The sequence below is a fragment of the Lepisosteus platostomus genome, chromosome 27 (genome assembly GCF_059453375.1).
Source record: "Lepisosteus platostomus isolate fLepPlt1 chromosome 27, fLepPlt1.hap1, whole genome shotgun sequence".
Classification (NCBI taxonomy): Eukaryota; Metazoa; Chordata; class Actinopteri; order Semionotiformes; family Lepisosteidae; genus Lepisosteus; species Lepisosteus platostomus.
In genome coordinates, this window is record NC_142637.1 from 9,149,999 (window position 1) to 9,171,918 (window position 21,920).

The 21,920-nt window shown below is 47.4% G+C and overlaps 2 protein-coding genes across 9 annotated transcripts in view; both read left to right on the forward strand.

Annotated features, from left to right (window-relative positions):
- Positions 1-14,778, forward strand: part of tcf3b (transcription factor 3b) — a 45,316-nt gene extending 30,538 nt beyond the window's left edge. For 3 of the 7 annotated variants that reach the window (XM_088622544.1, XM_088622543.1, XM_088622549.1), the window contains 9 exons: positions 495-573; positions 1,307-1,383; positions 1,798-1,992; positions 2,401-2,533; positions 3,091-3,238; positions 3,846-3,899; positions 4,709-4,944; positions 9,713-9,865; positions 10,254-14,778. In XM_088622544.1, the coding sequence (XP_088478670.1) occupies positions 495-573; positions 1,307-1,383; positions 1,798-1,992; positions 2,401-2,533; positions 3,091-3,238; positions 3,846-3,899; positions 4,709-4,944; positions 9,713-9,858 (1,068 nt within the window). In that variant the 3' untranslated portion in view covers positions 9,859-9,865; positions 10,254-14,778. Of the gene's footprint in view, positions 1-494; positions 574-1,306; positions 1,384-1,797; positions 1,993-2,400; positions 2,534-3,090; positions 3,239-3,845; positions 3,900-4,708; positions 4,945-8,697; positions 8,928-9,712; positions 9,866-10,253 lie in introns of all 7 variants that reach the window. The other 4 variants (XM_088622547.1, XM_088622546.1, XM_088622545.1 and 1 more) reach the window with 4 other exon arrangements.
- A 2,035-nt stretch (positions 14,779-16,813) lies between these two features.
- uqcr11 (ubiquinol-cytochrome c reductase, complex III subunit XI) lies at positions 16,814-21,399 on the forward strand. 2 transcript variants are annotated; one of them, XM_088622563.1, is made up of 3 exons: positions 16,814-16,944; positions 20,059-20,204; positions 21,247-21,399. In XM_088622563.1, exons 1-2 carry the CDS (start codon positions 16,895-16,897, stop codon positions 20,177-20,179), a joined length of 171 nt encoding a protein of 56 aa, XP_088478689.1. In that variant the 5' UTR covers positions 16,814-16,894; the 3' UTR covers positions 20,180-20,204; positions 21,247-21,399. The 2 variants fall into 2 exon arrangements, with proteins under 2 accessions (XP_088478689.1, XP_088478688.1); XM_088622562.1 differs by lacking the exon at positions 21,247-21,399 and adding an exon at positions 21,039-21,200.
- The last annotated feature ends 521 nt before the right edge of the window (positions 21,400-21,920 follow it).

Below are 21,920 nucleotides of genomic sequence, written 5' to 3' on the forward strand. Positions count from 1 at the left end.
GAGAGGAGAGGAGGGGCAGCAAGTTGTCCTGCTCTAACCCACAACCCTTTAGCCAGTCCAGAGAGCAGACAAGAACAGTATTTTGTGCTCTTGTCATCTGCTCTCTGTCTAGTCTGTTCAAGAGGCTTTATTGGCATGACCAATGAGTAAATCAGTGTTGCCAAAGCAATACAAATACAATTAACAGAAAATCTACAGACATTTACAGGAATTATACAATACAGATATCTAAATACAGTCTCATGTAAACATATGGAGCATTATTGAGAGACAGGCTCACTGTTTCTCAGGCTGTGACAAGAGATCACATACTGGGCTGCCAGTTCAACTGAGTTCCCTCCTCCCTCTCCCAGTAGGATTGGGAGTTGTGATTCTGGTAGGAGTGGGAATTCTGCAAATAGATTTGTAAACTTTGGGGAATAATGTTTCTCTTATCCCAGAATATTTGTTGCAGCACATCTGTGACTGTCTTCCATCCCTCTGTTGCTTTTCAGATCTACCCCTCTGACCACAACAGCAGCAACTTTCCTTCCACCCCCTCCACACCTGTCGGCTCTCCCCAGGGCATCGCGGGTAAGCACGTTGGCTATACCAGCCTGTTCACCAGCTGAAGCAGTTGTTAACCAGTTGAAGCAAACTCTTTAAGCTATGTTTGTATCTGAAGTTGTCATCTCCCTGTCTCTGTGCATGGAGCAGGAGCAGCACAAGACTGGATCTTTCCATTCTCCAGGCCAGTCTGTCCAGCAGCTGTTATGCTCTTGTATTATGGGTAGTGAAAGCTCCATTTTGTATCGACAATGTAAATGATTGTTGAACACGGAGATTGATGCCATGTATTTCCTGTTGCAATGCCTCTTACGGTGGATGCTAGTCACTATTTCTTAATCATGAGTCTTGTAGCAGTACTGTTGCTGAGCTTTTCAATTTGGATGTGATGCAGTTTGATCACTTGAGATAATGTGGCTTTACAGCGCCACCTGCTGCCGGAAAATAATTACGTCCTTTAAAATTCAAACATTAATCCCTGATAAATATCTGTATTTCTAATCTGTAAACAGGTTCTGGACAATAGGATGTCTATAGAAAATAAGAGAATCTAAGAAATGCTCTAAAATGATTCAGTTGTATGGCATAAAGCTCTCCAAACTGTTTTTCTCTCTTCTTTCTTTATCGTATGTATGACTGATGTTTCCTGTTTTTGTTTTAGTTTGAAATGGGTTTCTGGTTCACTGCATTTTGTTTTTGATGCCTGTGTCAAATGCATGACTGATCTGTAGGGCAACATGTTGTATTCTGTCCTGTACAGGAACTGCATCTCAGTGGCCCAGACCTGCTGGACAGGCTGCCCTGTCGCCCAGTTACGAAGGTGGCATGCATGTGCTGGTAAGCTGTGTGTTCAAGGAGTGTCACGGAGTTCATAGAAGCAGTTTTAAAATTTGACAAAAGACAAATTCTTTTCTTAGTATAATTCTCTCCAAAGTTTTTATTTTGAAACTGTAAGCAGAGTTTCCCTTTGTCTTTAAATTCTGTCGGGAACATCAGGCAGCCTTCTGTGAGGTCTAACCACAGAGTAGGCTTCATTTCAGGCATCACAAGTTCTACACCAAAGAACACAACTGCTGAAGCATTGTGAATGCAGCCCTGTTTTCTTTCTCCAAGACGTCCGTTTGTGAGCGTGTTGGGTTTGGCAGGGATAGTGTCTGTTGGCTTCAGATCGCTCGACCTCCTGGTAATACAGTGAGGGGGGTGTCCCCATCATTCAAATCCTTTTTTTCCCCCCCGTTCTCCCCTGTCCAGCAGAACAAGATGGAGGACCGTCTGGAGGAGGCGATCCATGTGATGCGCAGTCATGCTGTGGGCCAGGCAGGGGCTCATTCGGATGTGCACAGCCTGTTGAGCGCTGCCACATCTGTGCACAATGGCGGTGTCGGGGGACTGGCTCAGGCTTTCTCCAGCGCTGGGCTGTCACTAAGCAACAGGCATGCTGCCATGGTGAGAGAGACCTGTCAGCGGTGCTGCACTCCCCTTTGTGTTCCAAGTCGGACTTGCACTTTGTCAGGTTTCAACTTGCTGTGGCATACCTGGGACTCCCTTTCTTTCACCTTTTGTTGGCTGGTGTAACGGTAGCAAAGTGATATAAGGGTTTCAGTTCAGCATGTTTTCTCAGTCTCTTTAAATCATGTTGAACATGAATGAAATGTATAAGTAGACTATTAGTTCCAGCTATGCCTAAATTAAAACCATCTGATCTGTTGTGTTTAGGAGAAAACATTCTGATGCACAGCTCTGTGGTACTGGCCATAGTCGTCAGCCACGCGATTATACAGTGAGCAGAACTCCAGTTTAAATTTGTATGGGGTGTTTTGTGCCAGTTGAATATATCCTTTTCCCTCCGCCCAGCAGGTAGGGAGTCACCACGAGGAGGCTGCTGGCCTGCCGCCCAGCACTACGCTCCTGCACAGCCATCACGTCTCTCTCCCAGCGCAGTCGGGCGCACCCTCCGACCTCAGCCGGCTCCCGGAGGGCTTCACCAGTCAGTACCCCTGCCTTTGTTTTTTAGGAGCGAGCAGTATTGATTAACCAGCAAGCACAAAGCGAGACAAACAGCTGGCCTGATATCCTAGAGGTGTGCCAGTGCTGTCAGAAAACGAGCATTTCTTCTGTTGGTGTTGCTGTCAGCTTCGAGCTCTTGCTCTTAGACTTGACAAAACCTGCTTGTATGAACCCCATCCTTATGGTTGCTCTGTTGATATCCATGTTCTCATGTACAAGTAATCTTTTAGAGAGAATGTTGAAGCATGGATATTGAATATCGGAGTTCGACGTTATTTTGCTATAGAAAAGAGCAGGTTTCAATATGCAGTGTAAAATATTGCACTGTTTGACTGGTACTTGTTTAGTGTGGAAGTCAGTTTTTGCACCTGTGCTGCTGTGTTTGCCTGCACTGGATATTGTGCTACATTATTCCATTACTTGACTAGTTTAGGTGCTCTATTACCCTGCTTGTTGGGTATTGGTTTAAAAGGAGGGCTGGTCTCTTCACTATCTGCTTGATGGGCACCAAGTGCGTGTTACTGTCTCCCTCTGCAGGCCTGTCAGCGGGTATCACTCGCTCCACGCTCTCCTCCAGCAGCTCAGACATCAAGAGGGAGGACAAGGAGGACGATGAGAACTCCTCCATCGCGGACAAGTCGGAGGATGAGAAGAAGGAGCAGAAGGCTTCCCGCACGAGAACCAGGTGGCTCATTCACTCCGGTGCCCGCGCTGCAGCCTGGGCACCTTGTCTTACACTCCAGGGCATTTTACACTTGCTTTAATGAGAACGGCTCTAGTGCCACATTTGTTCCGCTTTTTCTGAATGTTATTGTAAAATGTGCAGCTGTGACGTAGCCACAAACGAAGAGCACACTGTCATCCATGTTTTTTTTGCACTTGAATAGTTTAAGAAAATTAGTTGTGGAATAAAATGAGCACGTTTTGCATTTAGTCAGTCTGCCAGGACTGCTCACAAATGACATGACTGTTTGTTCATGTCTGAATATTTATCGTACAAAGCTGGAGAGTCAGTGGTTACAGAAGAATAACTTAAATGAAACTAAGCAGCGATACTAGAAATTGAGCGGAAAGTTAGGCTGGTCAGCTGTTTAACTGGGGTGGACAGCACAGTGCTGGCCCAAGGCATGACCCACTAGGTGGATTATGAGTGTAAGCAGTCTGTTACATGTGGTCTGTGCTGATCCAGTCTTGGCTGGCAGCCGTGCCACTAACTAGCCCTCGGTGGCCGGTGGCATCTCTCTCAGGGCCTGATTGTCATCTTGCTCCCCATTGTCTCGCATTGTTTTCAGAAAAGAGACGTTTTCCTTCCAGACCTCCTCAGGCCTTTCAGACCAGGGACTAGAGTAAGTTTTCTTCACCCACTCGCATGCAGAGGAGAAGGAGGGCTCTGGGTAGCTGGTTAATTACCTGTGGAAATGAATGTAGCTTTGTGTGTTTGTATATGGAACCCTGCCATGTGTCAAAACACTTGATGCAGAATAACTGCGCCAAGATTTGCATCTGCTTTAGTTTGATCTTTTGGACAGAAGCACTTAAAATAATTCAGTTTTAGTCTGCCCATCTTACTGTATGTGGGATAAATATAAGGCATGGTTTCTGCAGGAGAAAGAATTAAAAGTTCTCCAGCCAGAGTTTTGTACATCAGCCAGACAGAAGAGTATAAGTAGACAGCAGGATTCTTGAAGCTTGAAGTGTTTTGATTTTTATAAGCAACAACACTATTTTTGTAACTCAAGCTCAGATAAAAGGAGACTCGCGCAGTAGGACAAACAAGTGTTCCTCACACACCGAGTGCGCCGTATAGCCCAGGAGGTCTAACTGCATTCGCTCCAACAGCATGGCCATTGGAGCTGCTCCAGAATTCGGTCTGGCAGAGGGGATCGAAGTGGGCTGACAGCAGATTGTGTAGGCCCGGATTTTGCCGTTTTGACTGTTCAGGGGACAGTATACGCGGAGCAAAGGGGACTATCCCTGGGTTTTGTTTTTGTTTAAAAATTTCTGGTGCATGTCCTGAGTTGCTGTGAATGGTTTTCTTTCTCCTTGTGGTGGAAATTCCTTGACTGCGTCATCGAGAGAGTGTGTGTGTGTGTGTGTGTGGGGGTTGGTGTTTTTTGAGGGTCATTCTCCCTGTTTCTCTGTCCCGAACCGTTAGCCAAGATGAGGAGGATGAGGAAGACCTACCCATAGAGCTCAAGGCGGAGAGGGAGAAAGAGCGGCGGGTTGCTAATAACGCCCGCGAGCGGCTGCGGGTCCGAGACATCAACGAGGCCTTTAAAGAGCTGGGGCGCATGTGCCAGCTGCACCTCAGCAACGACAAACCTCAGACCAAACTGCTCATTCTGCACCAGGCCGTTAACGTAATTCTCAACCTGGAGCAACAAGTCCGAGGTCAGTGTGGGGGTCGCGAGAGAGTGGGGCTCTTCCTCTCCTGGGGGTGTTATGCAACAGACATTGACACACAACGGACAGGTGGTTCAGATGTAATCAAAGTGGCATGGGGCTGTCTACACTGTGTAAGTCGTACATACTCGCTGCATGTTTCTTTCTGCCTCACCCCAGCACACCTTCACTCTCTGGGCTCCTGCACAGCACTGTGCTCTAACTTGCAGCTGTTTCAAGGCAAGGCGCACTTTATACCGCTACACAGAGCAGAGAAAGAGGGGGACAGGTTTTGGTTATGGTCCCAGCTATCAGGAGAGCTAGCGACTGTCAATAACAGTTGATGAATGTCCATAGACATAGAGGAGCTCTGTTAGCGAAGATTGTTTTCCTGGCTCTCCTCTTTGCATTTCTCTGTATCCACTGTCTTGATTTGGCTTAATTCAGTGAACCTGCTAAATACGTTTGTTTAGCTCAGATTCAGTCAGCCATTGAATGTTTAAGTGGTTCTGGGGTTGTGCCCTGTACCTGCAGGTAAGTTATTCCAGGGGAGCATTCTGGGTCCTAATTCCTTCCATGTTAAATCCTCTCGGATGTGTTAAGAGCAGCCCCCAAGCCTTTGGGCTTTGCAGTTAATTTTGCCTGCTCTCATGTTAAGTGTCCTATCTTTATCCATATGCCTGAAACCCTCTCTCCTGTTCTGTGTGGTTGACCCCTGAGGCTAGGTGTGCATGTCTTCACTCCTGTCTCTCCCTGTCTGTGTCCCCCCTCTCGGGATGAAGCGCTCTTCCCTGCCGTCTCGTGTGCAGGGGCTTAGGGAGCGAGGTGAATGGGGTCAAGGTTGAATTCTGCTTTTAACCTAATTTCTCCATCGTGCCTCAAATGTATTAACTTCATTCCTTGTTTTATTTCAGCGGTTTTTGTTTTTCGCTGTTGTCGCTGCTTGTGTTTGCAGTGCTCTGTGTGCTCTGCTTAGTTCTCATTTGTAGCTGCCTCCAAAGCGGCCCTTGGCCATTTTCACCAATCCTCCCTCCATTCCTCTTATGTTGTATTTTTTTATTTCCTTCTTTTTTCCTTTGCAGATGTCAGCACTGAAAACATGTCAGACTTGAAAGTGTGTTGATGTGTTGTAAGATGGGTTTCAAGTCCGCGTTCAGCTCTGCCCCTTTCCTTTCCGTCCGTTTCTCCTAGCTTCAAGCTTTGTAACGCCTCTTTGTGAGTCTGCCTTCCATATCTGGCAGGGGGTATTTCTCTTCTTTCTTTCGCTCTCTCTCTCTCTCGGACAGTCCCCCATCGCCCTCTCACCCCCTCCAGCGACTCCCACTCTCGACCTCACTGCTTGCTGTAGGTGTGTAAAATCTCCCCATCGCACTTCCTTGTCCCCGACGAGAGACTGGCCAACCAGATCCCGGGGCCTGACTCAGCCGAAATGGTTTCCAGCATCTAAAGAAAGAATAGAAGGATCCAAATAAGAAAAATAAAATGAAGAGGTTTTATTGAGTTTTAAATTCATCCATCATGTGGATAAGAGCTCAATTATGTAGACCAGCCTCTGACAGCGAAGTGAATGACAATAGTGCCTTCAGTCTATGTGCAATTCCAACAATTTTTCAGAAATGTTTTGTCGGTGCCCTCAAGTTTTTATATTTCATTTGACGTAAAGCTGCTGTTCTTGTGTTTTTGACATTACCGTCTTGTATATGTTGCGTAGTCCCGCAGTCTGCAAGAAGAAAAATTGAAAATGAATCGGACTTAATTGCACTGCTCTAAAATAGTTGCTGCAAGAATATGAAAAGAAAATTTTAAAATCGGTTATCCCCAATATGAAGGTTTGTCGTAATCTCCAATATAAAAAAAACTGGATTTAGGCTCAGTGGGGTTGTTCTGTTGAGCATGCTATTTTAATATTTAATTCTCTATAAAACCTCTTACAAAAGGCTACAACAGTCAAAGCTATAGAACCACACCATGGTACTCGTGCATCAGTCTCATCTCCGAGCGTGAACACTGGCCGGCATGGTTTTGGGTCCAATCATGGGTCTCTCGTTACTCTGGCCTCGGAAACCCGCAGTCCTGCCCCGCTCTCTCTGCGTCTCTGAAAAACCCAGCTCCGCGGTCTGAAGGTCTTCCCTGTGTCTCCCACTAAGGCAGCAGTCTGCTCCGTCGGTCTGTTAGTGCTGCTGCCAGCAGGATCTGGGTCTCGATATGACTAGCCCCCTGGCTTTCTGCTCTGTTTTTGTGGATGGGTGCTGGAGCCTTGTTCTCCACCTTCTTTACAGGGAATTTCAATGGGATGAAATTCCTCTGATATCTGCTGTCCTTAGTTCATGGCCTGGAAAGCTACAATCCAGCAGAATTTTTAAGAACCTCGTGATCGTTGGAGGAGACTTAAACTGCTCCAGTTAAAGTGGACTGGAATTGAAGGATTCCAATGTTACAGCAGTCCTCTCTGTGAGAATTGATGGAGTCTAAGTGTACATTTAACTCATCTAAGTAACTTAATTAAAACTTTGCCAAGAAATGCAATTCTCTTAAAACACTTCTCTTAAATATCATTGTCTCCTCCAGTTATGTGAGCTATGTAAAGCTATGGCTCCTGGGCATGTCCATTTTTCTCTCTCTTCTTACCGATTGTTGATACATGCTGCAAATCCCTCTAGGGCTGGACCCTCCACCCTGCAGCCCAGACAGACAGGCAGACTGTGCCTTACTTGGCTAAGGGCAGACTGTGCCCGACAGCTGAGAATGAAGCAGGAGAGTGAGGGACAGTCACAGCAGTTCTGTCCTCCTCCTCTCGTGCTGTTCGGACTTTGTGGTTTCCAGCACTCTGCAGCTCCCAGCTAAGCAAGAGATCAGCGGTTGAGGTCCACTTCGTAATCCTCTCCAGTCTGAATTGCAGTCATTGTCTTTGGGCTGTGGCATATGGTTCTCATCCAGGTGCAACAGTATGAAGTTTTTACATGTCTGATGTATGAGGTGTTGGATTTATGCTTTACAACTTTCAAAGCAGTCTTCAGAAAAACTCTGCACTGGAGGTGATTGCAAGAATAATGATGAGTTTTGAGTTCCCTCTTGGGCTCATTGTCCTGTGCAGCTGGCTTTTACTCCACATTCTACTCTTTCTTACTTAATAGTCTGCTAATTTAAATTATGTGCTCAGTTGCATTTTTAGTTAATGCCTCAAATTCTTCTATAGGCTATTTAACACCTCTAACTTTTGACATTAAGGCTGTTAAATGCTATAAATGATTAAGAGGAAAAGTAGATTTGGAAGGTCTGGTGGAAGATTGGGTGGGGGGGGATTCTCTTTCCATTTAATTGTCATGCTTCATCAGAAACGGCTTCATTTAAGTGACGTAGTGCTTAAATAGAGTGGGGTATATCTGCTCCAGCCAGAATATCCCTCAGAACATTCTTTTAGTGGCAGGCTGGGGCAATCAAGGCCACTTTCTGAGCCCCAAGTCCAAGCAAATGATAGCTTCTGACCTGCCCGCGCTTTTCATACGGGACTCGATAGCTTTGCTCCTACTGATCCGATGGTGCCCGAGACTGGCGTGCGCGGTGTGCACAGCACAGTGCTGCTGGTCGGCACGACGGATATCCAGGTCTGAGCCCTCTGGCGCAGCACTCGGTTCGTATCGCCAGCTTTGGGAGCTGCAGTTTGCTGGAAAGATGTGACACCTACCGGAAACATCCCTGGGTTTTATGAATTGAATTAATGCCCAACCCCCTCCCCTCAATCAATCCTCCCACCCCCGGCAGCAGCACGACGGAGGAGGGCCTAACGGCGGAGGAGAAGGAGCTGCGGGACCGCGAGCGGCGCATGGCCAATAACGCGCGGGAACGGGTGCGCGTGCGCGACATTAACGAGGCCTTCAGGGAGCTGGGCCGCATGTGCCAGGTGCACCTGAAGACCGACAAGGCCCAAACCAAACTGATCATCCTGCAGCAGGCAGTACAGGTCATCCTGGGGCTGGAGAAGCAGGTGCGAGGTAGGGCTCCTGTCCACCGCCACTGGGGGGCGGTAGAGTGCTGACAACTCTGCCTGCATTACTGTCTGGGCCTGGAGAGCTCTGCCTTGCTTTGTGCTGGGAGTGTGCTGAGGGTTTGTGTGCTGTGCTTTGCTGCAGCTCTCTTCCTGTAATAACCCTTTCTGTTGCTTGTTCTCTCCATCCTTTGTCCTGCACAAGTAAGCCCCATGCCATTTGATTGTCAGATGTTGCAATTTACATTGTAAGGGTATGTTTTATTTATTTTTTTGCAATGTGGACTCCACCCAACCACACATCCTTTCCTCCATCCTAAACCTTTTTTGATTCCTTTTGTTTTTTTTCCCTGTTACAAAGGCTACATCTACACAGTCAGAATTAGAAATATTTTAGACCTAAACATTCACTGGCAGGATTACTATTAAAAGCGTAGTCGTCGAAGGACTATCAGTTTACTGGCAGCAATAGAAATAAGCTGAGCTGGGTAACATTTTTCACTTGGTTAACTGTCCATTTTTAAGCTTATGTGCCAAGCTATTTGCAAGAGAACTGTAGTTCCTATATTGTAATATAGATCACCCAATTAAGTTTAAGTTTAAAATAAAAAGAGCACTCAGTCAGTATTGATGTGCAAAGTTCTGGACGTTAACATGAGTCATGCATTTTTGCCAACTAATCTTCATATCCTGGAGGACTCTGCAAACCTGAGCCTGATGGAGCTTCTCTGCCTTGCTAGTCAGTTTGACCAGTCCATGAAACTCATAAACCTCTCTGCTTCACCCCCTCAGAACGTAACCTGAACCCCAAAGCAGCCTGTCTCAAGCGCAGGGAGGAGGAGAAGGTGTCGGGGGTAGTAGGGGATCCCCAGATGCAGCTAGCAGGGGGACACCCTGGACTTGGGGGTGAGGGGCACAACCCTGTCAGTCATATGTAACACCCAGGTGAGTGGCGCTTTGAAACTCGTGTGCTGAACCATTCAGTCCCAAGTGTCCACTTGATGGCCTGCAGGAGCCTCTTGTTTGTTCAGCTGCTTGAGTTTTTCAGAACCTCTGTAAAATATTTTTTAAATTTTGAATTCATCTGTTCATCATATACAGGAGCCTGTAGCCCATAATCAGCCCCAAACTAGATCACACTGCTGTGCAGCGGGGTTCTGATGCAGTTCCTCCATGACGGGCTGCAGTGTCTGCCTCTCGGTTCCAGGGCTGCTCTTAATGAGCTCATGGAGTCGATCTGGGGATTATTTGACACTTTTCAGAGGTTCTTCAGTATCTGATGATTTAAAGAGACCAAGAAAACCTGATGCAAAGTCTTTGTCTGGTCTTTCAGATCCTGTGGAGTTTCCAGGGCTCTCAGAAGATGTGGCCTTATATTATTCTTCCATCATTCTCCTCTGCGTGTTTGTGTTTGTACACCTGTTTGAGACGCACAGAGACATGCACACACCCCCCAACACACGTTCTGCCAAAACTGACAGCCAATTTGTCCGCACTCCTGACCGTGACTTACCAGCGCAAATGTGAAGACAACTTGTTTCCTCGTTTTTTTTTATGTGTAAACATGTATTGGCTTCCATAATCCTATGGAACAGTGGAAAAAGTGTCCCATCAATGAACTCAACCTTTCACTGCCGAGAAACATGAGTATGGATTTGTGCCTAATCCTCACAATTTTTTTATGATTTGTTAGAGAAACAGACTTAAATATTTGGAACAAAATCATTTTTTTTCACATGGAAAAAACTTGTCAGATGGTTGTAAACCCTAAGTTTTACATACTTTTTTGTTGCATTCCCAGCAGAAATCTTATTTTGGTTCTGAAATGGATCCTTCCCACCCCTCTAACGGATTGAGGATATCAGTGAGGAGACTGAGACACTAACCTCTGATTCTTGGTGCTCAGGGAGAGGTGAGGGGAAAAGCCCCACCTTCCTTATCCGTCTCTCTCTGGTTCCTGGGATTGAGACAATTTTATAGATTATTTTTTTGTTTAGAAGTAGTAGTTTTGGTTAATCCCAGCAATTCTGTACCCTGATTTTCTGCAGCTCTGGCTGCTGCTGTGCTCTGGACGTTGCCCTTTGCGAAGTGGAGTTCTTGTCGGGGAATACGAGGGCTGGGGGAGGACTACAGTTCCAGAGTTCACTCCAGAATCATGCTAGTGGAGCACCATAGAGACAGTCCCGGTCAAGAGTGCTGTTGTAAAGTACACTGTTACACCAGCCAGACTCCTTGACCTCCCAGTGCTCCCTCTTGCCCTGCCACGCGTTTGGAAAGATCTCCTCAAACTCATGGCCCATCCCAGCTCTTTACTGCACAAGAGGAGGAGAATGGCTAAGGATCTGGAGGTGTCTACAGCTCTCATCTGACCCGTCTTTGGATCTCGGACCAACTCGAATTGCCAGCTACACTTGTGCCTCCCACTGTCTTTGTGCAGGGACAGAGTTGTGCTCAGTTGGCGTCTGCCTTGATACTGTTTCAGCGAGCCGCCAGTGAAGAGAAGATTTAACCTCAGCCTTCTTGTGCAGATGTAATTTTTGGATTTGTGCCCCAGTGAGAGATGAGAGGCAGGCATGAGGTCGGTGCCACTCTCATTCGGGGCTGGAATGGAGACTGCAAATTTCATGTGGCTGGAGATGTTTTTTTTTTCCCTTGGTACTGTCAGTTTGCCCCTCGGCTCTGGAGCCGCTGCAGGCCAGGCTACGTGGACCGGCGCTGGTGCCAACGCTTGCTCCCAAGCTTTGGTCAAGGAAAAAGGGATTTGACGAGGGCAGACATTTTGTTCATTGCCTCTGGATACTGTTGGAAACTAAAATCGGAGGAGATCTAGAAAGAGTTGAAATATTAGAAACCCCCTCACACACAAACAGGAGCAGACATTTGGGATGGACTAAAAACTGCCATTTTTGCATCTAGGGTAATTTCGACTAAAACCGAATTGCAATGCAAACAAAACTTTCCTTCCTCCTCCTCCTCCCCCCTTCCTTCCCTCTGACCTCTCCGCCCCTAACCAGTGTGCTGGGTCTTGTTCAGCCATTTCAGTTCACTTCCTTGAGATCGGGTTTCCAAGACTGAACATTGTGCATTTCGGAAACAACAGCAGAATGGGAGCTGATATGTCAAGTCGAGCTCATAAGTGCATAACTTGGGAACGTTATTTTATGTAACATGAGCAAAGAAAAAAAATATATTTTTTATTAGACTATACAGTGTAGATTTTTTAAAAATAAAGTTAGTAGCAGGACATATAGAGTGTATTGTAGTAAAAGCTAAGAAGTTGAAACAAATGAATTCTTAATTCTACAGACTGTCATAAGATGGACAGTCGTATCTTTTTTTTAAAGAAACTGGTTTTGTGTACAAGTGTATAGGCTGTGTGTGTGGGGGGGTTAGGGGTAATAGGACCTCTTGTGGTGAAGCTGACAGGAACCTTAAAATGCACAACCTTGAAGGAACAGCACAGCTTGTGTTATTGAAACAGGCCATCAGACTAGTTACTTGCTTGGGGTCCTTTTTTTAAATTCCGATCTCTGGTGTGGACTTTCCCAGTTATTTGGGGTTCTGTGATCATGATCAGTGGGGGGTGGGTGAGCCTTAAGATAATTTTACAACCGCTTTCTTTTTCAGAATGCTGGAAATGTAGTATTAAGTTGAAATTAATAGAAAAAATGACATTTTCACTTAGTCTGTAATGTTTTAAGGAAGTGAACTTGGTTTAAATGCAGCCACATTTTATCAACTGAATCTGACCTTTTCAGATTTTAGACTTAAAGTAACACATTAAAAACAGGTGCTAAATCAGTTATTTTTTCAGGTTTGTATGTATAGATACAACACTGCATCTATACATCTATATACAATCTCACAGAGATTGAGTTTAATCCAGTCTAGGATGACTGAATTGTATTCGATCAATTAGCAGTGCTGCTGGAAATCACTGGAAGCAATAAGGATTAGTTAGAACAGGATAAACAGGGAGATCTGGTGTCCTGGATGCCACACTTCCCAAATCTGGCCTAGATGCCCTTGGTATGTTCTGTTCAGTATTGACTTTGAATCCTGGTTTGTCAGTATTAGCACCCACCCACCCCCCACAGTAGAACACACTGCCATGCTTTCACCTTTTACTGAGTTTTCTTTGGTATCACAGCAGCTAAATTACTGTGGCTTAGGCTGGGGGAAAAAAAAGTCACTCATTTAGACTAAACTCATTTGCAACCTTTCTTGCATGAACTACAGTTCAGCCTCCATGCGATTATTATTGGATCGAGTGTTCCGACAGCGTTTGGGTGGTCTGGAGAGGGTGGGGGGGGGGGGTCCTTCGGCTGTGCTCCCGCAGTGCCCGCCGGCTTGCAGCACTGTCGCTTCACCACAGGGGTCCTGTCCGCTCCGCCGGTCACCTGCTGACCGCCGTGAGGAGCAGTCCTACGCTCTAGAAAGTGTTATTTTTTTTAAAGACAAAAATAATTTAAAATAAAAGCAATAGTGTGGCCTTTTCATTCTCGAGTCTTCTGACGTCATGATAGGAGAGTGATACCTCACCAGTGCCTGACTTCTCAATCTCCTTTTTAAACTTGAGATGTGTTTTGGTTGTTATTTTGTATTGAAGTAAGCCGTGTCCTGCCATGTGGTGCAGCCTACCCTGTGAAATGGTGTGTAAAAGGTGGGTAGAAGGAAGTGGAAGATTTGAAAAATTGGGCATCTTTTTAAAGCATTCGTTTTTTTTAATACCAACATTGAAAGGAAGATGACAACGCTCGAGTAAGAATGTTATTGGTTTTGTAGGTTTTTATTTTTTGTATTCAGCTCCGGATTTGAGTTTTCCCTGCTACTAAGGGGATGCACTTGTCCTTGGCGGCCTGTGCAGCCGACAGCGCTGTCCCCCGGCCCCGGGAGAGCAGCCCACCGTGCGCCCTCTCCTCTCGCGCCCCAGGCTGGGCCGCAGTGCATCGCCTGCTTTCATCTCAAGCTCTTCCCCACTTGTTGTCAACAGTATTTCTCACTTCCACAATGTTTACATCCTGCAGACCGTACCTGCAGCATTTCAACAGGATAGATATCGTTTCCTGGAGTTCCCCCACCCCAATCTTCAGCTTGTCGTTTTTGAGTTTCCTGACCAAACTTTTACTCTCAAACTGGCTTCCGGGACGAGAGCCCTATTGAGCACATCAGAATGCGGTTTCGCATGGTTACAGAAAAAGGAAAATGTGTTATGGTTTATAATTTTGTTTTGATTAAAACTACAAAATGGTCAAGTAAAAAAACATTTCAATTATCTTTGCAATTATCTGCAAACAAGCAACTGGTGAAAGTAATCTTGACCTGGACAGAGGTATTTCAGAATTTTCTTCTGAATGTATGGATATTTTTTTCTTTCAAAACCCTTTTTAATGACAGCATGAAATATCTTAAGGTATTGTTTTGCCTAGTTTCGAGATTAAAAGTTTGGATATTACCGAAATGTGGGAGTATTGCAGACGTTCTTGGCTGATGTCATTCGCACATCAATCAAGAGGCAGCACAAGTAGGACCGTGGGTCGTGGGGTGCGGGGACGTCACAGACTCCGCCTGTACCCCCTCTTCTCAGCAGACCCTGGCGCCTCCAGCTCTCGTGTTATGGGGGACACACCTACAGTCTGCTGCTGTTCTCAGAGTGCCTCCAGTCCCAGACTTTTTATTTTTTATATATAAAGTAGCTATTGAGATCTGTCCTGTATATAACAGTAATGTAGCAATAAATGTGCCATTTTTAATAACAGAAATATACCTTTTTTTCCAATGTCTGTCTTTTGAAACTTGTATACTTAAAAGTTGAAAGAAAAAAAACTTGTAATAAAGGTTTTACTTTAACCTGAGAATTGTGGAACCTGTGATTGTTGTTGCATCAGATCTTAGTTTGCTTTCTACGGGGTGTCCGACAGCACAAGAGCAGCGATTCCAGTGACTCATCGAGCTTGAAGGCTCACATTCACTTGCGTTAGAGGGTTTGGAAACTTTCTTGTAGATCCACGAGTTACTGTATCGTACTCCGAAGAAAAGACCATTCCACATTTTATAGCACTCCGCTCGTTTCTCACGACTGTCCGTCTTCGAGGTTGCTCTACATCTCGCACATAAATAGGATCTGGGCTGTTGTAAAGGTTTTGTTGCCCGTTTCCTTTCAGTCGGATCCTCAGCTCAGACTCCTGTTGGCAGGAGTTCTGTCCAGTGTTCATGTGGCCCGTCCCAAACTATTAACGCCAAGAAGGATTTCCGAACCGCTTCAGGGTCAGTTCCGCCGGGTGGCCCGAGTTTGTAAATGATTGTAGTAGTCGATTTTGCACCGTGTCTTAGTTTGTTCTTAACTTCCGTTTATATGCTTTACTGCTTTCAGTAGGAATTATCCTAACATGTAACAGCTCCACCTCTGCAGGATACATTTTCCTTACTGTTCTTAGTCCAGTCAGAAATGGAAGCAGACACTCGTGTACAGCATACCGCCTCGGAGCTAGTGCAGTACGGCCAGCACTATTACATGCTGTCGGCAGAGGGCGCAGTTTGCTTACGTATTGAGCAGAAATCTACAGACGGCTTCTAATGTCTACAGTGTTGTTATAACAATCTTAAAGTATAGTACTGATTAAAGCTCACAGATTCTTGTCAGAGTTTGAGTGAGCTCTAAAAAAACAACCATTCGAGGCGGAACGCTAGTCCGTTCACACTGAGGAGTTATTTCGGGACGGGAATTAATCTCGGCAGCGTGTGAGATTAAACCAAGGACACCCAGTGAAGACGCACGAACACGCAGACTCCTTCCACAGATGCGAATCGAATCCAGCACTGCAACGGGTCGAGACAATAAATAACCGCGCTCTAAACAGTTTAATTTAAGAAAATACATTTACAAAATGTGGAATTTTAAAGCGTTCTTAATTTGTCTCGTTTACTTCGTTTTCTCATGTACTGTACCATTTTTTATCATATCATTTGTGAATCGAATTTTTACCCATGAAAATAAAAGGCAATACTATAGACAGCAACTACAACAACAACAACAACAACAACAACAACAACAATAATAATAATACAGCGCTTTTAAGACTGGCTTTTCAAAGCGCTTTGAAAGCCACATTACTTTAGAATTGCTGGAACCCAAATATGGAGTTTAAAGTTATCTTTTGAAAGGGTTTTAATGACAGACTTACCATGTTTTAGAGAATTTGCACTTACACAACGGGTACACAAAGATGCAGTTGTTAGTTGTTAAAGAATGAACTCCCGAGATAAACACAGCCAACGTACAACGTTATTTGTATTTTTTATATTTATTCCAACAAGGAAGCGCCTGGAGACGTTGGACACAGCATGTGAAGATCTGGTATCATGCAGTCGTACACAGCCCAGAGGAGAATACTGCGTGATTACTAGTGTGATCCGGTATCTTACACTTACAATTATATATTTTATACAGATTAATATGTATTTCTTTCAAAAGAATTGAAAATAGAACATTTATGGAGAAGGAATCTGGTCCGTAAAATACGTTTATCGCATATTTTTATTAAAGGTTGTGATCTCAGACCAAACAACCTAAATTTCCTTTCAACGTTAAGATTCGCCCTGTGCTTTAAACTAGTCCAGATAATTTAGGGTAATAATAGTTCCAACATAAATTAATGAGTGTTTTAAAGAATTTGTTTTAAATAGACGAAGGAAACAAAAAGGTCCGGCCAGTTTTTTTCGTTTCATATCATGAACACTTGAGATCTGTCCTGATCTGTGCCTGTGAAAAAAAGATTTACATTTTGGAAAAAAAATAAATCGAACGAGTTTAATTCATAAATATACTTTGGTTGCAATTAAGCTGTTTTTTTAAATAACAAATAAAAGAGCGAAATCGATCGTTGTCTTCAGGCGCTGCTGAAGACGGCCCTCGGGGTCCTCAGGCCGCCATTTAAGGCATGCGCGAGGGACAGCGGAAGGTCAGCGCTAGAAATGCTCGGCAAGCTCGTCGGACAGAGATACGTCCAGATCGCCAAGTCCTGGTAAGGTCGGAGCTTTGCGTGGGGAGGGGGACCAGGGTTTGTGTTCATGGCCTCGGGGGGTTCTGCGGTCCCGAGATGAGCGCGGCGTCTCCTCCGTCCTGCGAGCCGGGGTCGCTCGCTGACCCGGGGCAGGGAGCGCCGTGGCCGGGCCGCCGCCGCCGCCTACAGCCGCTGCAGGAGCGGCACCGCGGTCTTCTTGTGGGGAAAAACACGCGAAACAAGTCCACGGCCAGGGGAGGTGCGTGTGTCGCGCTCACCAGTGCTAGTGTTTTGCTGATATTTCAGAGTTCCCTGGAGCTGTCTGGCGTGTGATTCTCTGGCCTTTGCGGGCTTGTAAAAAAAAAAACAGTTTATATATATATAGGACGTTACACACGAGGATGCTATTTTGTGGTTAAAAACGTATTGATGCGATTGTTGCTTGTTTAAATAAATCAGGATATCGGCTTCAACAACATGGCTGGCCAGCCTGTTCCACACTCCCACCACCCTTGTGTAAAGAAGTCTCTCCTGCTCCCAGATTTAAATCTACCTCACAGCAAACCGTCTGGTATCGATTCATCTCTGGCAGAGATCGAACTAGTGCTTCTGGGCTCATTTTAACTCCGAGGGAGCCAGCTGATCGCCGTGTTCTGTAGTTCATGCTTGTGTCGGGGGTCTGCTTGGCTGATGGAGGCGCTGGAGGGGGCAGGGGGCGGAGTCCGTCCTAATCTAAAATCGACACGACCGGGCTTGGTATCGGTGTGACCTTTGATCTCGCTGTGGGGACGTGCTGAGCCCCGACTGTCTCGAAACACCGGCTATGTCCGCGGACCGGGCTTGTTCTGGCTTGGCCAGGTGACCTGTGAGATCAGGGCAGTGCCTGATGACTTCAGTGGACTTAATTTGATGTGCAGCTTCTCTGAAAGTAGGCACTAGTGTGCTGCCCTAATAATAATAATAGTAAACTTTATTTTATATAGCGCCTTAATAGGTGGCTTCTCAAAGCGCTTTATAGGCACATGGAAGAGACGAGGGGTTGAAGGAACATGGGCAGTAGAGAACGGGCCTGGCCCTGGCATCCGCGGGGCTCCAGACTGCGACAAAAATAAGAATTGGCGACAGTAACTTAACATCTAGTCGCCATTAGCGACAGACGCCAAAGCTTTGTGTCGATATGTGGTCCAATTCCACCTGGTGATGAGGCGGTACTTAATTCCGCCTTTACGTCCTCGTCGCGGCCCACGGCGCTGCCTGCTGGTGAAGGGTAGCCGGCTAAGAAGCTAGAACACGGGCTGCTGCAAGCGCCCCCCCCGCTGCCCGATCCGCTAACAGTGGCGAAGCGTGAAATGACGGTCCGATGCATCTCCCCCCCGGTGGGTCTTCGACCACTGCAGTGGGTCCCTAGACTTCACGGAGGCCGGGGCATCTGAACAGCCGTCTGTCTAAATCGAGCGGTTTCAGCGAATGATGCATTGCGACTTTTGTTCTACAGCCGGTTAGGAAGCTGCAGGGAAAACTGGAGTTCTTTAAAGGGACGCATCGGTTGTTTTTTTTTTTAAAGAAACGGTTAAAAAAAAAACACGGAGAGGGTCCGAAGCCTCGAAAAGCTCGTGCTTGTGTGATAGCGAGGTGTACCCCAAGACGGACACCCATAGCCCCCGCTGTGTCTCGCGCCTGCGACAAAACAGCCGAGAAAGACCTGAAACTGAAATTGAACGCGAGGAAGGACCGTTCACAAAACACGCCTCCCAGATCTTGAACGGAACGGATGTATCAAAGTCATGATGACGACACCGCATGTGCGGAGTCTGAGTGCATTGCAGACGAACTCATAGCACGAACACAAAGACAGTGGAGACTGCTCAGCAAGGGCCAGTTTGCAGACATGTCCTACAGTGGTTTGTGGGAGCTCATCTTGAGCAAAGAGCCTTACTGTACTGATTTCAGGAAGGTTTTGCATTAAGTTCAGATCAGGCTTGTGCTTGCCCATCTCCGCTGCACAGTGTGAACGAGGCTTTTTTGCACCAAACGGATAATAAAATCAAACATTGGCAATTCACTTAATATCTCAAGGTCGGAGGACTTCATCAGGATCGGCTCAGGAGGCCCTTCAATTGAGCAGTGTGTGATCCCGAGCCCTGTGTGAGGTGCTGGCTCAGCTCAAACAAGGGGGCTCCTCTTCCTCAGTGTACAGGATGGCTGAGTGACACTGACTCAGACTCTGATGAGGAGACACTCCATGTGTGACTGTATATAGTTTGAACACTCTGACAAAAAGAGAACATAGTTTTAAAGTTTGAACGACAGACCAATCAGCCGTCGGAGGGCGGGAATCAGGCAGTAAAAGAGGAGGCCAGACCTGCAGGCAGAGCACAGAGGACACAGTGAGTCTTTGTTAATAGGAACTTGGCCACTTAAAGACATTTGGCTCCTAAATGTTTAATTTTCAGTCTGGAGCCCTGCATTAGGTAGAACTCTGGATACAGGTGTTCTGGGGGCAGGAGGAGGAGACCCTGTCACCCGTATAGTGTAGGTGAGCTTGGGAGACAAACGGGAGACGAGTCAGGCGAACGGTGGTTGTGAGGTGGGGGACAGACGTTCAGACTGTGAACTGAGCGCTGTGGGGGAGTGGTACCTAGATCACGTGTTTCCATGGAGATCTGCCCTTGTGTGTGCGTGCGCGCCCTGGACAGGTGACCTCTGGACAGCTGTGTGTGTGCGTGCGTGTGTGCCCTGGACAGGTGACCCCTGGACAGCTGTGTGTGTGTGTGTGCGCGCATGCCCTGGACAGGTGACTACTGGACAGCTGTGTGTATGCGTGTCCATTAGACAGGTGACCACTGGACAGGTGTGTGTGTGTGTGCCCTGGACAGGTGTGTGTGTGCCCTAGATAGGTGACCACTGGACAAGTGTGTGTGTGTGTGCCCTAGACAGGTGACCCCTGGCTGGAAAGCTGTGGGGACAGGTGGTGCCAGATCTCATGGCTCCACGGTGCTCAGGGCTGATTGAGTTGGCCAACTGTCTTACAGGAGAGAGAACAGTAATGTGTGTGTGGCTCTGGGCTACTCGAGAGTCTGTGTGCCCGGGCCATGCAGCCTGTCCTGAGCCACGCCCCCCTCTCTCCCCCGGCAGGGTGCCCACACTGGTGGGCTGGGGCTCGGTGGGGGCGGTCGGCCTGGTCTACGCCACAGACTGGCGCCTGCTCCTTGACTACGTGCCCTACATCAGGGGCAAGTTCCAGAAGGATGAGTAACCATGGGAACCATGCGGTTAGCAAGGTGAGTGTGGGCGCTAGGGGAGGGGCAACATCACCCTGGAGCTCCCAGCTGGCCGCCCACTGGAGCCCAGCAGGTGTGAGCCTGGTCAGTACCTGGAGGGGAGACTCCTGGGAAAGCTGAGGCTGCTGCTGGAAGAGGTGTTAGAGGGGCCAGTAGGGGGCGCTCACCCTGCAGTCTGTGTGGGTCCTAATGCCCAGTATAGAGACGGGGACACTGTACTGTAAAAAGACGCCGTCCTTCGGATGAGACTTAAAACCGAGGTCCTGACTCTCTGTGGTCATTAAGAATCCCAGGGTGTCTCTTGAAAAGAGTAGGGGTGTTACCCCAGTGTCCTGGCCAAATTTCCCCCTGGACTTTACCCATCATGGCCTCCTAATAATCCCCCTCTCTGAACTGGCTTCATCACTCTGCTCTCCTCCCCACTGAGAGCTGGTGTGAGGGGAGCGGACTGGTGCAGCATCCAGGTGGGGGTACACACTGGTGGTGGTGGAGGGGATCCCTCTGAGTGGAGTGTCCAGGAAAGCGCTACAGAAGTGTGAGGATTTTTATGGGTGTTTGTTGGTCAAGGAAGAGGGGGGCAGCTGAGTCAGGAGGGCTGCTGGCTCCTACAGTCTGCCCCTCCAGAGGGCACACAGGCGCCCCCTTTGTTCACATGCTCACTTGGCAACTTGCACGCGTGCTACTCGGAGATTTGTGCAGGCGGACACTCAACAGATTCCCAGTAAGCCTGAGGGATGGGCTTGAATCCAGGCGGATCTCCGGTTCGCTGCCCTGCTGCCGAGTCCCGGTGAGGCTGTCCGCTCTGCTCTGACACCTGTCCTTCTGTCCGCGCAGGTGTGCGGCTCTGTGGCACGGCAGCCCCCCCCCAGACCACAGGCACTCTGGGCTCCGACCCCCCCGGGACAGAGGGACATGAACCTGTTCGACTGTTCACTTGTGTTTTGATTTGTTCTCTTCTGCTATTTATGCCTGTATTAAACTTTTCGATCAAACCAACGTTGTTCTGGAGTCCCTTGTTTTTGTTCTTTTTCCCCCCTTGCAGCCGTTCCGGACGGCTCTGTGGGACAGCGAGCAGAACTGTGCTGGGAGTCGGAGAGACGATGGGTGCTTTTCCTGCATGAGCCCAGTCTGCTGCTGCTTTACTTGTAAGACTTAGAGCTGGTGGGACGAAGGCATTAAACCTCTTTTTCCTCAAGTTAAATGCGAATGGGAGTGTCTGTGAAACTACATGGGTGCGTATTGGAAACATTATCTGCTGCCTCAGAGCTCTGTGCTTTTAGACCTGGGGGTGTTGGGAGCAGTGAAAGCTGGACTGGGAGCAACAGTAGGGGACTGGTGCCCCCTGCCCCCTTGCTCGGGGTCGGGCTATAGAGACCAGCAGTGAAGCTGTCTTGTCCTCCCCTGTAGGCCAGAGAAAGTCTGTCCGTTTCTCTTCACCTCCTCCCTGTCCCACTGCTCCCGTCTCTCGCGTCACCAGCTGCAGCAGCATCAGCTGGTGTCTGTTACAGCTCGCTCACCCACTGGAGCCCAGCAGCTGTGAGCCTGGCCAGTACCTGGAGGGGAGACTCCTGGGAAAGCGGAGGCTGCTGCTGGAAGAGGTGTGAGTGGGGCCAGCAGGGGGCGCTCACCCTGCAGTCTGTGTGGGTCCTAATGCCCCAGTACAGTGATGGGGACAGTGTACTATAAACAGGCGCCGTTGTTCACATGAGACATAAA